This window comes from Rattus norvegicus, chromosome 8 (genome assembly GCF_021556685.1).
Source record: "Rattus norvegicus strain SHRSP/BbbUtx chromosome 8, alternate assembly SHRSP_T2T, whole genome shotgun sequence".
NCBI classification, from domain to species: Eukaryota; Metazoa; Chordata; class Mammalia; order Rodentia; family Muridae; genus Rattus; species Rattus norvegicus.
The window spans coordinates 118,148,873-118,161,760 of NC_141541.1; the positions used below are offsets into that span (position 1 = coordinate 118,148,873).

Below are 12,888 nucleotides of genomic sequence, written 5' to 3' on the forward strand. Positions count from 1 at the left end.
CCAGACACTCCTTACCCTGTGCTTGCACTCCCAGTACAGCGGACTGAAGTAACTATGAGACACAGAGACAGAGACCGATGAATAAGTGTTTCTGAGTCTCAGCCTTTTGTTTATGTGAAATGGGTTCATGTGGCCTTGAACTCCTGAGCCTCCTGACCCCAATTCAAGTCCTGGATTACAGGCGTGAACCACCATGCCTGGCTTAAGCTCTTTGGAAATTTAACCAAGGAATTTCACTTAACCAAGGAATTTTAACAAATATTTTTGATTTTTGCTTTGTTTTTTTTTGAGACAAGGTCTCACTTTGTAACTCTGGCTGGCCTAGAATGCACTCTATAGGCCAGGCTGGTTTTGAACTCACAGAGATGCACTTGCCTCTGCCTTCAAGTGAAAGGCCCAAAGGCGTGCGACATCATGCCTTTAACCAAAGATTTAAAAGTCTATTATATGCAAGTATTGTTAAGTCACTTCCTACCTGGAAGAAGCTTTTTTTTTTTCTTCCCTTCCCCGCCCCACCCCCTGAAAGAAGCTTTAAGCGAGGTGCCATAGCATGTCTCTATGGCTGAGATGGCTTATGAGAGTCCTTGAGTGTGAGACCTCTTCTTCAACAAAACACGAAAAACTAAACAAAAGGTGATGGTGATGGCAGGGGTGAGGGTCGGGGGAGGGTTGGAAGCCTAGCAAGCACAAAGTTCTGGCAGTGGGGAAAGGTAAGCTGAGTATAATGGTTTATATCTGTAATTCCAGCACTCAAGAAGCTGAGGCAGGAGGATTTCTAAGACTAATGGGAAATAAGTCAGCCTTACTTGTCCGTCTCAGGTGAATAGGTCTCCACAGAGTTGAGGGAGGAGTTGCCGTCATAGCCTCCACACACGTAGATCTGTCCATCCAGCACGACTGTCCCCATGGCACTGAAACAGACAGAATGGTCATCCCAGCAGCCTCTCACACACACTAGGAAATTAATGTGTCAACTGTCTTTTTCTAGAATAGACCGGATCCCAGGGACACAAACGGGGAAGGGCAGAACATGAAGACCCGTTCAGCGGTTCCTCGATCCCCCATCTTAGGTCAGCAACAAAGTATCTCCCTCCAGGCATTCGGTCCTTGATCTGCCTGAAGGCTCACCTCCTACCCCACGGCACTAGTTTATGGAGCTGACGATGGCTCTGTGCCCCAATCCTCCTGCCTAGATTTCCCAACTGCTGAGACTACAGGTGTGCACCACCGTGACTAGCCTGATTTACCCCAAACTAGTTTTGGCTGGAGAAATGGCTCAGAGGTTAAGGGCACTCACTGGCTGCTCTTCCAGAGAACGGAGTTCAATTTCCAGGACCCACACGGTGGCTCACAACCACTGTGACTAGTTCCAGGGAATCTGAAGTTCTCTTCTGACTTCCTCAAGTACCAGATAGGCAAGTGGTATAAAGACATACATAAAAGCAAAACACCCCCCAAATATAAATAACAAAAACAAATAAAAGATGATGTTGATGATATGACTATTTCTACATGTGTGTGTGTGTGCGTATGCACACGTGCATGTGCAGAGATCACAGGACAGCATTTGGGAGATGGAGCTCTCCTTCCGCTGTGGGTTCTTTGGACTGAACTCAGTTCGTCAGGGCTGCGTAGTAAGCCCTTCTGCCCACCTAGCAAACCCAGGCCTCAGCCTAATTTAACTGTGGGGTTAGTCTTACTGCTAACAAGTCCCACAGGCTTCAGGATTACTATCTTCTAGTCCCGAGGCCAAGAGTGGCTTCTTTATTAGGACATAGGTCTCATTTGTTCATTCGCTGGAGTTTCATCAGCCTTGTTGAAGGCATGATGTCCTAGACAATAGGTTAGGAGGGAAGAAGAGAGGCTCACTCAGCATGGTGGTGCAATCCCAGTACTAAGGAGGCAGAGGCAGGGAGAACTCAAGAGGGCAGCCTGGGCTACATAGCAAGAGCCTATTTCTTTTCTTTTCTTTTTTTTTTTTAATCAATTAAACAACAAAAATAACAAGTGAACAACCAAAGTTCCTGATCACAGGCACTTATGTGTCACCATGAGATGAGGTGCTACGACTCTTGTGGTCAACTCTTAACCAACAGGGACCTTTGGAGCACAGGAAAGGTCTCTATTGTGACTTCAGTAGTGACTCTTATGGTATCTTGTATGAAATAGGTCACAGCTACATGTGCTGTGTGTTCTCTATGCAATTCCTTTGTAGTTTAAACTAGGTTTTTGTGACTCCCGGCCCTGTACAGCCCTTCCTTGGCTTTGGTGGGGGAGACTCCAGCTTCTCTTTGTTATACATTTACACATCACCCTTCAAGGAAGAATTGCTGTTAGCATGACTGGCTGGGCTCTCTTCTCAAGGCTCCTTGGAGAAGACAAGGTTGAGAGCTAAAGGACACGAGGCCCTGTTCCACACACAAGCTTCCCTAGAGTCCTGACTGCCCGGGTCTAGGTACCATAGGTAAGCTTCCAGCCTATGCAAACCTTGTGAGGCTTTAGGCAGCATCGCCAAGCCGCCTGACAAAGTGTTCTCACGTCTGATGCCAGAGACTAAAAGGGACACTGGGGTTGGATAGGAAAGAGAAATATACTGGACAACTGCCACTTTTCCAGTACACACAGCAGGTGAGACTACAGTGATCCACCCTCTGACCCTGCCCCAAGAGGAGTGGGCCTTGTTTTTTTTTTTTCTTTTCTTTTTTCGGAGCTGGGGACCGAACTCAGGGCCTTGCGCTTGCTAGGCAAGTGCTCTACCACTGAGCTAAATCCCCAACCCCGTGGGCCTTGTTTGAAGAAAGATCACTAAGAAAATGACGAAATTATTAGGCCTGGATTCCCTTCTAGACATGGATGTGAAACACACATGAAGTGGCTATATTTCCTTTTTCTTGGTAATAGGAGAATTGAACCTAGGGCCTCGCTCTTGCTAGAGCAAGCATCCTACCTCTGAGCTACAGCCTTAGTCCCAGACACGAGGCAGTTAAGTCGGGAGTTGAGTAATGGCATGGGAGTGAATCAAGAGGTGCTCCCTAACCATAAAGAACAGAGGTAAAGAGAACGCTAGGGAAGGGAGCGCCGGCCAGCGGGCTGGAACAATCCTGCAAGAACCCGGAAGAAGGTGGCTCGAAAGACAGAGACAAGACGGAAAGCAAAGCGAGCAGAAAGGAAGCAGTCACTGGCAGGATGGAGAGCTACGTGGACGTCAGAACAGAAGTGACTAGGCACATTTTTAGGGAACCTGTAATTTAAAAGGGACAAATGGAACTAGGTGCATGTTGCTAATGCCCTGGTATTATGAAGCAGAGGAGTGCCCAGAGAACTCTCCTCCCATTCAAATTAACACCAAAGCCGCTGACATCAAAGCAAGAATGTCTCCTAGAGCACACACTCGGAGAGCCAACCGGCTGCTATCAGAGTAAAGGAGCCACCTGAGGTTGGAATATGGGAAAGGGGTCCCTTGTTCATAAAAAGCTGCAAAATGTCCAAAGGCAGAGGGGGGACACAGAAAGGTGGGGAGGGAAAGAGGAGAGAACTCTGAGAACATCCTTGGAAGAAGCACATCCTGTGCACACATTGTTTCTTCCAAAAGTAATGTGCACAGCCCTCTGTGCCTCTGTGACTCTCTCTCCTTTCTGCTGAGCAGATGCTTCCTGCTCGCGGCCTCAGGCTGAATGTGGAATGTATGCATCACCTTTATGCAGCAAAGCCCTCCACACTAACTACTGCCTCACCATGCAAGCCATCTCTTGACACCCCCCCCAAGTCATGTGATCTCCCAAGTAGAGAACCAGAAGTATGGCAAGGAGGATGGGCCTGTGAGGCAAAAGTTAGATCACAGAATTATATAGAAAACCATTAAAAAGCAACTGACTGGCAGGTTTCAAAGTATCCTTTAAAAACAGCACATTATTCTCCTTACAAGTCATAGAGGCTCTGTTCTGGTTAAATGTACAGGAACCTTGGGCTTCTTTCCTTCTCAGTCCCTGTGAGGAGAGCCAGAGGAGTAATTTGTGACTGCTCATCTGCTGTGGCTGACAGGGTCCAAGGACCTGAATGACACCCTTTACATCACGTGGGGCTCCTACCACTGCAGTGCATGCCTGACTTAAGGAAGGACACTGCCCATCATCTCTGGACTAAGAAGGTTACACATGGGCACTACCATGGTGTCCTCCAGCTATACTTCTCATCCTGGAAATGTGAGCAAGCAAGCGGTGGGAGACACGGACAGCTAGACCATGTTCGATGATGTACAGGTTCAGTCTACCTTGTGAATACACATGTGCTCGAGTCTGGAGAGAGTGTGTGACACTGCCTTGCTCATGCCCTTCCGGGGCAGTGAGAGTGTATGTATAGCAAGAGGAAGAAAGCAGGAAAAAAACCACCTTGGGTTTCCTCCATTACTAATGAGGTTAAAACTCCTCATCCTTCAGGCTTCAGCTGTGATCCCACCTCTTCCCCGAGATCCTCCAGGTCCTCTGGCCCAGCCTCCCGCCCTCCTGGAGTCTTCCATGGTACACACTTTCAGTCCTGAGCTGGTACTGACGTGGCACGTCCATGTCTTGGCTCCCCAAGCTCTTCAAAGGGCAAGGCAGGTATCTTACGCTTAAGCAGATGGGGGCTTGCTCCCAGGAGGCGCTGGCAGTGGCTGGCCTGGCAGTAGGATTTCCCCGGGCTGAGACTTGAATTTTACTTTATTATGTGCCCTACACGGGGCTCCCCAGATGCTCAGTGTGTGCTCAGCCTGCACTTGGCTTCCAGAATACCTTCGCTTGCTATTCATGCTCCCCACTCGGGTCCATGTGTCCGTCTCAGGATTGTAGGCCTCCACGGTGCTCAGCCGCAACTGACCGTCATATCCCCCGATAGCATAGAGAAGCCCGTTCACCACAGCCACGCCCACACGGCTTCGGGCTGTTGTCATGGGGTGGCACTTTTCCCAGCGATTGGCGATAGGGTCGAACACTTCCACCACATTCAGGGAATCACCTGCATAAAAATTTGCTACTCAAATTAAAACAAATGAGACCACTTGTTTAGATCACAGCTACTGGGTATTGACTATACGGAACATTTGACTTGATTCTATTAGGTCTTCCCATGAATTACTCAGAGAAGTGGCCCACTAAAAACTCTAGCTATGATAAAGACTTTAGACTCATGGGAAGCACTTGCTCTTTAGTGAGAGTAGTTTTCAGTTATAATCAGGTAAGCCTCTTGCTTGAAGTCAACAATAAGGGCAAATGCATGGAATGTTTGCCCAATGCAGAAAGCATGCCAGAGGGAAGCTCATGGGTCCCAATGCTGCTACTTCATCTCATGACCACACAGGCTGCTCTGTGTCCTCGGCCAGATTTGAATGTGAAGCTAACAGAACTGCCACGAGGATTAAATGACATAATGAATGCAGCACCCAGCGTGGTTCTAGAAAATACTTACAACTCAATAAGCAGCAGTCACAGTGACTTCTCAGATCATGATTAGCAACTCAAACAATTCTCTTCCCTGTGGATTGGGTGCACCAAGCACTTGTTACATCCTGTGTTTGTTACTGAAGACTTATCTTTTCTAGGTCATGCTGTTAGCAAGCAGAAGGTTGCTGGCTCCCTTTCCTAACCTTAACTGAAAACAGAACTGTCAACTTCCCACTGACCTCCAGGAGGCGTCCTAGAAATGTGACTGTATATAGTACAAGAGCTGTATATAGCACCATAGGTAATGGTGGGTTTGCACTGTTCTGTTTTGGAAGCAGAGTCTCAATAACTGTAGCCCAGGCTGGCCTCAAACTCTAGACCCTCCTGTCTCAGCCTCTGAAGTTCCAGGATTATGGTGTGTAATGGAGCTGCTGATAACAGGTGGGCGTAAGACCTGTGGGGGTTTCACAGGAGGCAGTGGGAAGAATTAGAAAGAATTACTGACCTGGGGTACCAGCAGCCTGGGGTACCAGCAGCCTGGGGTACTGGGCTATCTCAGTCTGATCTGTATGCAAATGTGAACAGCCTAATTATAGAACTGGATAGATCCCTTCCTGTGCTGATCCAGAGCTGAGTAAATGCTGCAGATAACCAGCACGAGGGAGGGAGGGATGCCACTTTAAGAATCAGGGTGAGCCCCAGTCCTTGCTCCCTGGCCCTCCTCATCTGCAAGTTTCAGCTGTGGTGACTTACATGATTCTGAGGCAGGATCCCACTGTCCAGTCTGCCTGGCCTTGGGATCCTTCCAAGTACTGGGATTACAGGTGTGTGTGTGCCCGGCTTCTCTCTCTTCCTCTCTTCTTCTCCTTACCACCCTCTCTGTTGTTGTTGAGATGGGCAGTAATCCTCCTGCCTCAGTTGCAAGTACTAAGATACAAGCATGTGCTACTACATTGGTCAGCCTTTTCTTTCTTTCTTGAGACAGTCTTCTGTGTAACTCAGAGTGGCCTCAACCTCCCAATCCTCTTATTTTCATGACCCAAGTGCTGGGATTCCAGGCATGTGTCAGCATCCCTGGACTGTCGAGCTTAATTCCTTAGGGCACCTGTAGCACTAACACCCATTCAATATTATGAATACATAGTAAGCCCTACTTTAGGGCTACCCTCCAATACCTCAAGATAAGGACAGGAGACAGAACAGCATAAGAGGAGGAATCAGAACAACCAGGCTAGCTTGACTGTGCTTCTTCATTCACAGAGTTTCAAGAAGGGCTCTGCAAAAGGGAGTTGCAAGATACCTGCTGAGTTGAGGCCCCCCACAGCGTAGATGAGCCCAGCGATGGATGTGCAGCATCGAGGCCGAGTCCTGAAAGCTGGCAGGTGGGGCCGGCGCTCTGGCATCAGGTGATAGTCCTTTGCTTCATCCACCAGGTCCCTGGAACAAGGTATAATATGCTAGAGAGGAGACACTCCCACCTTGGTCCCCATTTACACTTAGGAGCCTGCCTCCTCCATAGCTCAGTGTAGGGAATCTAGGAAAAGTCTTCTGGAAAATTTGGTCTACCAGTCAGTCAGTCAGTCAGTCAGTCTGTCTGTCTGTCTGTCCCTCTCTCTCTCTTTGTGTCTGTGTCTCAGTCTCTCTGTCTCTCTCTGCCTGTCTGTCTCTCTCTCTGTGTCTGTGTCTCTGTCTCTCTTTCTGTCTCTCTCTCTGTCTCTGTCTGTCTGTCTGTCTGTCTCTCTCCCTTCCTCCCTCCCTCCCTCCCCATCCCCTCTCTCTCTCTCAGGCTAGGGATTGAATCTAGGGCCACAAACACACCTGAATGCTCTACTACTGAGCTATATCCCCAGCCATTCTGTGGGGTTTAGTGTCAGGAACTCAGGAGAGCAGGGGAAGCCACACAAGCCTGCTGAGACGCTCACAGTTGAAGGAAAGCATGAGCAGAGGCTGCCTCAGCTGGTATAACCAGAGCAGCTCCTCCTAACAGGCACGAACCAGGTGTGATTTTAAAGAGCAGTGCAGGGGTTAAAATGGGGGTTGGGGGAGCTCAAGCTTCCTATCAGCACTGGGACCTAGCTCTTCCTTCCTGCCCCTGTCACTATTCACAGCTCACACACTCCAGTCAATAGCCCCTTGCTTGCACCGCAGCAACTGCTGCCAAGTTCTCCAGATGCTTTTCCCTCACCTGCCTCACCAGCCCCTCCAAACCACAGACTACATTGCTTTTCTCAAAGAACCTTCTTTGATAGCCACCTACTGCTGACGGAGCGGTTCGTATGTCTCAATATTACCCTTCAGACTGCTTGCCGCAGGCTCTCAGCTCCCTCTAGCCATACGATCCTTACTTCCTGACATACATCACAAAGCCCTGCACCACACCACTGACTTCCCCTTGTACCTGCTCATCCCAACTAGGAGCGGAAAAATGCAAAACTGAGTGTGTGAAAAACCTTATCAGTAAGGGAAAAAACTAAAGCCCAGCACTGCATTGTGACTATAACTAGCAACTGGAAAGACAGGCCTTTAACTGCAAAACACCCATCTTCTGTGCTGCTGGCTCCAGGTTAGAAGCTACACATACCATATACAAGACCCCCTCCCCCTTTCTATCACTCATCAGAAACTAGTCAGTCACTAGCTACTATTTATTGAAGAAGGCAAGGGGCCGCTGGGAAGCCCCGTTTGTACGATCAAGCCAGCTGCCAGTGTGGGCAGCATAGACACAGTACACTCCTAACTCTCAGTGGATGAACATGAAGAAAACATAGGTATATCTCATGGAAGAAAGGTCCCTTCTGCTCCTCCATGGCGTCTCTCTGCTTGTGAGCAATCTGTGAGTTAACTGACAGCTCCAGGACAGGTGGCTAACTCCTCTTCTTTGCGTAGATCCTGGGCCATATCCTGGACAAGGCCACTCACACTTACCTGCATTTGTGACAGCACCGTACCAGGTCATCTTGCTGCACTCGGTCTGATAAGAACTGGGGCCGGCAAAGAGGCAGGCGGATATTGGACAGCAGCTCAGGCAGGCATGGTCCCCTCTGCTCCCGGTCATATCTGATCCAGGCCAGTGCAGCTTCAAAAACCTGTGGGAAAGAGCAGATGCTCTTTTTCTTTTTTTCTTTTTTTCAGAGCTGGGGACCGAACCCAGGGCCTTGCGCTTGCTAGGCAAGCGCTCTACCACTGAGCTAAATCCCCAACCCCTAGAGCAGATGCTCTTGCAGTTACCCAGAGACCACACTCCTGAGTCTCAGCTCTTCCACTGCTTGTACTAAAACAGGTCCTCAGGTGACCCATCTTTCCTCCCACTCGTGTCTGGAATCCACAGCTTTCTTCACACTCTCCAGCTATGCTCTTAGGCCCAGTCTTTTGTTTTTGAGACAGGCCTAGAAGGACTCAGGATCCTCCCAAGTGCCAGAATTAGAGGCCTGAGACCACGGCAAGCTTAGGTCCATTCTCTTATAATGTAAGCCTGGGTTACTGTCAAAGCTTCCTGGATTTCACTATTGATTCTTTTCTGCATCACAGGACATCTTTCTCCCTGCTGATCTTACACCCAAACCAGCTCTAAATTCCAGGCCAGGTCAGTTCCTCTGTTTACACTGTCTACCTAGGAACTTCCTTAATACCTCCAAACACCTGCTGATGCCCCTCAGACCTCATAGATTGCCACTCAAACAAAACAGCTCGAGCTGCTCCAGGATACATTGATTAGTCAGACCCCAGGAGGCAAACACTCTGCTCTTAGGATGAGGAGCTTCTAAGTCCATGTCCATGCTGCCAAGCTCAGGGTCCGTTTCTTTGCCGGTCACTAATGGTCAGGGTGGGACAGAATATCTTCAGGTACTTAAGAAATTTAGCTGAGTTTGTGTTAACATCTCGATGGCTGCCTCCTAGTGTTGGGAGCTAGGCCAATCCACAGTTTCTCAGAGGCCCTGATGAAAGGCCCTTAATTTGGGGTCGGGCCAACAAATTAAGGTTTTGGGTCCTGGGAAACCGCCCTGCCCCTGAAAGACTACAGTTATCAGTTCTGAGACAGCTGTGTCTGAGGTTTCCTGTGCTCTCCTGTCACATTGTGTGATTTAACTTCCTGCTGACCATGGCCCATTTCCCTGCTGTAAACCATATATAAGATACTATTCTTCTTTTTCATTTTTTGTTTGTTTGTTTGAGACAGTTTCTCTGTACAGTCCTGGCTGTCCTAGAACTCACTCTGTAGGCCAGGCTGGCCTTGAGCTCTGCCCCCTGAGTGCTGAGGTTAAAGGTGTGCGCTAACACCGTCGGCAGAATGCTATACTTCTTAATAAACTTGCTTGGCATAAGCTATCAGTACCCCAGGTGTCTGTCTTTATTTTCTCACTCCCTGTCCTCCCCACTGGACACTAGTCACAGCAGGGAACTCCCCCTTCCCCTGTTGTGTGTACACATGCACATGCTTGCCACAGCCCTACATATAGATAGGGTCAGTCCTAGCCTACCACCTTGCTAACTGTACAGCAGACTAGCTGGGCCACAGCCTCTTAGGATCTTTGTGTCTCTGCTTCCCCTCTTAAAATAACAGAGGTTACTGCTGTGCCTGGCTTAATGTAGGCTCTGAGGATTCAAATTGAGGCCCCCAGTTTAGTAGAACAAACGCTTCACCCATTGCATCCATCTCTCCGCCCTCTCCATCTCCCCGCCCTCTCCATCTCCCCGCCCCCTCCATCTCCCCGCCCCCTCCATCTCCCCGCCCCCTCCATCTCCCCGCCCCCTCCATCTCCCCGCCCTCTCCAGCTCCCCGCCCCTCTCCAGCTCCCTACCCCCTCTATCTCCCCGCCCCTCTCCAGCTCCCTACCCCCTCTATCTCCCCGCCCCTCTCCATCTCCCTGCCCCCTCCATCTCCCTGCTCCTCCATCTCCCCGCCCCCTCCATCTCCCCGCCCCTCCCCATCTCCCCGCCCCTCCCCATCTCCCCGCCCCTCTCCAGCTCCCCGCCCCTCTCCAGCTCCCCACCCCCTCTACCTCCCCGCCCCCCAACTCTTTGCCCCTCTCCATCTTCCTGCACCCCCATGTCTCCGCCCCTCTCCGTCTCCCAGGCCACCTCCATCTCTACCACTGCCTATATATCATGTATTTCATTCCCCCGGATGTCTAATATTCTCCCCTCACGCTCCTCAGCTGAGAAGACAGAAACAAACCAGAGAAGAATGTCAATAACAGATGTCTCCTAGCGTCGCCCTGTGTCTGGGTGTGTGCACACCGGCTCTCCCTTGGGCTGCTAGGGATGTAGGCAGCTTTTGCTCCTATCTGATACTGCTGAGCCCTGCCGCCTTAGACTGATTCTTTTCACTTCAGAACACTGCAGCCACTGTTTTCCCATTCCTCTTGTACCATCCATTCTCACTCCTCTACAAAGTCCCATCAACAGTCAATGAGGGATAATTTCTCTTGCCTTAACAAAAACACCACCTCCTCCAAATTCAAGTGCTTGATTTCCAGTTTATGGCAATTATTTCTTTAATAATAAATATTGGAGGGCTAGAGAGAGATGGCTCAGTGGTTAAGAGCATTGGCTGCTCTTCCAGAGGTCCTGAGTTCAATTCCCAGTAACCACATGGCCATTCACAACCCTCTGTAATGGGACCTGATGCCCTCTTTTGGCAGGTAGACACATACACAGGCAGAGCACTCACACATCAAATTAAAAAAAAATGGAATTAACCCAAGCTCTAAGATTAAGGGAAATGTAGCTGATAAACATACTATCATTTAGGTACTAAACTATAAGAAAGATTTTAGGAAAATACATATAACAAAACAAATTCCCAAATACATAAAAAACATATAGTCATAGTTTGTTAAAAAAAAAAAGGTGGGAGGAAGGATGGGAGGATGGATGGATGGGAGGATGGATGGACAGGAGGAAGGATGGACAGGAGGAAGGATGGACGGGAGGATGGATGGACAGGAGGAAGGATGGATGGATGGACGGGAGGAAGGATGGACGGGAGGAAGGACGGGAGGATGGACGGGAGGATGGATGGATGGACGGGAGGAAGGACGGGAGGATGGACGGGAGGAAGGACGGGAGGATGGACAGGAGGATGGATGGATGGACGGGAGGAAGGATGGGAGGATGGACGGGAGGAAGGATGGGGAAGGAAGGAGTGTGCGCTCTGCCTGTGCAGACTGCTGCTGTGCTCACCGACCTGCTCCTCTGACTTCACATTCAGCTCATCCCGAGACAGCAGCTCAAGCACATCTTCCAGGGGCAGGGCCAGGAACTCTTCAGACAGAGACACCTCTACAAAGTGCTGGTGGATGAAGCTGTTGGCTGCATCATACAGCACAGCACACATCATCGTCTCAGCAAACTGGCGCACACCCAGGCAGTTTTTGGGGTGAAGCCTTTGGCATAAGATGGAAAGATAAGGGTCAGAGGAAGGAACAGTGCTACCCTCAATCATTCTTTTTTTTTTTTTTTTTTTTTTTTTTTTTTTGGAGCTGGGGACCGAACCCAGGGCCTTGCGCTTCCTAGGCAAGCGCTCTACCACTGAGCTAAATCCCCAACCCCCCTCAATCATTCTTGAAATGGTTTTGAGTACAGCCATGGAACAAAAGGTTAAATTTTGTTCCCAGCTTTGTTAGACAGTCCCTATGGTGTGAGGTACCACTCACTCTCTCTGACTCTCATCCTCTAAAAGTATCAACTTAAGATGGGCTAGCCTCAAGCCTTTGCCTTAAGATGGGCTAGCCTCAAGCCTTTGCTTCCGGGGGCATGTGTGGCCTTGCCATGTCTAAGCAGAATGGACTCTCAGGAAGTCCTGTGACCTCACTGTCACAGGAGAAGACAGTGAGCATTCGCTGGGAAGCCTTGACACCGAGCCAGATGCTGCGGTTTCTGAGTCTCCAGGGCACAAGTCTACCTCTAGGCACCAGAGGCATGGAAGAGTCCTCTTCCATACAGGGACCATCGCACATTTTTCTTTTCTTTTCTTTTTTTTTTTTTTTTTGGTAGAAGGAAGCTCCATGAATCTAAGAGTTCAGAACCCTAGAAACAACCACAGCAGCTGTTATTCATCATTTCAGTGACTAAAATACTTTGCTAGGCTTCTTATACCCATTCTGCAAAATTGTTATATTTTAACTTTTTTGTGTGTTTTTACTTGTGTTTTGAGACAGGGTTTCTTTGTGTGACAGAGCCCTGGCTATCCTGGACTCGCTTTGTAGCCCAAGCAGACCTTGAACTCACAGAGATCTGCCTGCCTCTGCCTCCTGAGAGCTGGCATTGCACTACCACACCTGGCCTAAAAATTATTTTCATCACCTTTAATTACATGCATGTGTGTGTCTATGTATGAGTATGTGCACATGTGTGCAGGTGCCTTCAGAAGCTAAAGATTTGGATGCCCTGGCGATGGAGTTACACAGCTGCCCTGTGTGAGTGCTGGGTCCTCTGGAAGAGCGGCAGGAGCCTTGAACTGCAGAACCAT

At 49.3% G+C, this 12,888-nt stretch overlaps 1 protein-coding gene across 5 annotated transcripts in view; it reads right to left on the reverse strand.

Moving 5' to 3' along the window:
- Klhl18 (kelch-like family member 18) overlaps positions 1-12,888 on the reverse strand; it is a 58,428-nt gene that overhangs the window by 6,144 nt on the left and 39,396 nt on the right. For 2 of the 5 annotated variants that reach the window (NM_001399324.1, XM_087562409.1), the window contains 5 exon segments: positions 807-911; positions 4,770-4,992; positions 6,718-6,854; positions 8,343-8,503; positions 11,605-11,803. In NM_001399324.1, the coding sequence (NP_001386253.1) occupies positions 807-911; positions 4,770-4,992; positions 6,718-6,854; positions 8,343-8,503; positions 11,605-11,803 (825 nt within the window). 5 annotated transcript variants of the gene reach the window in all.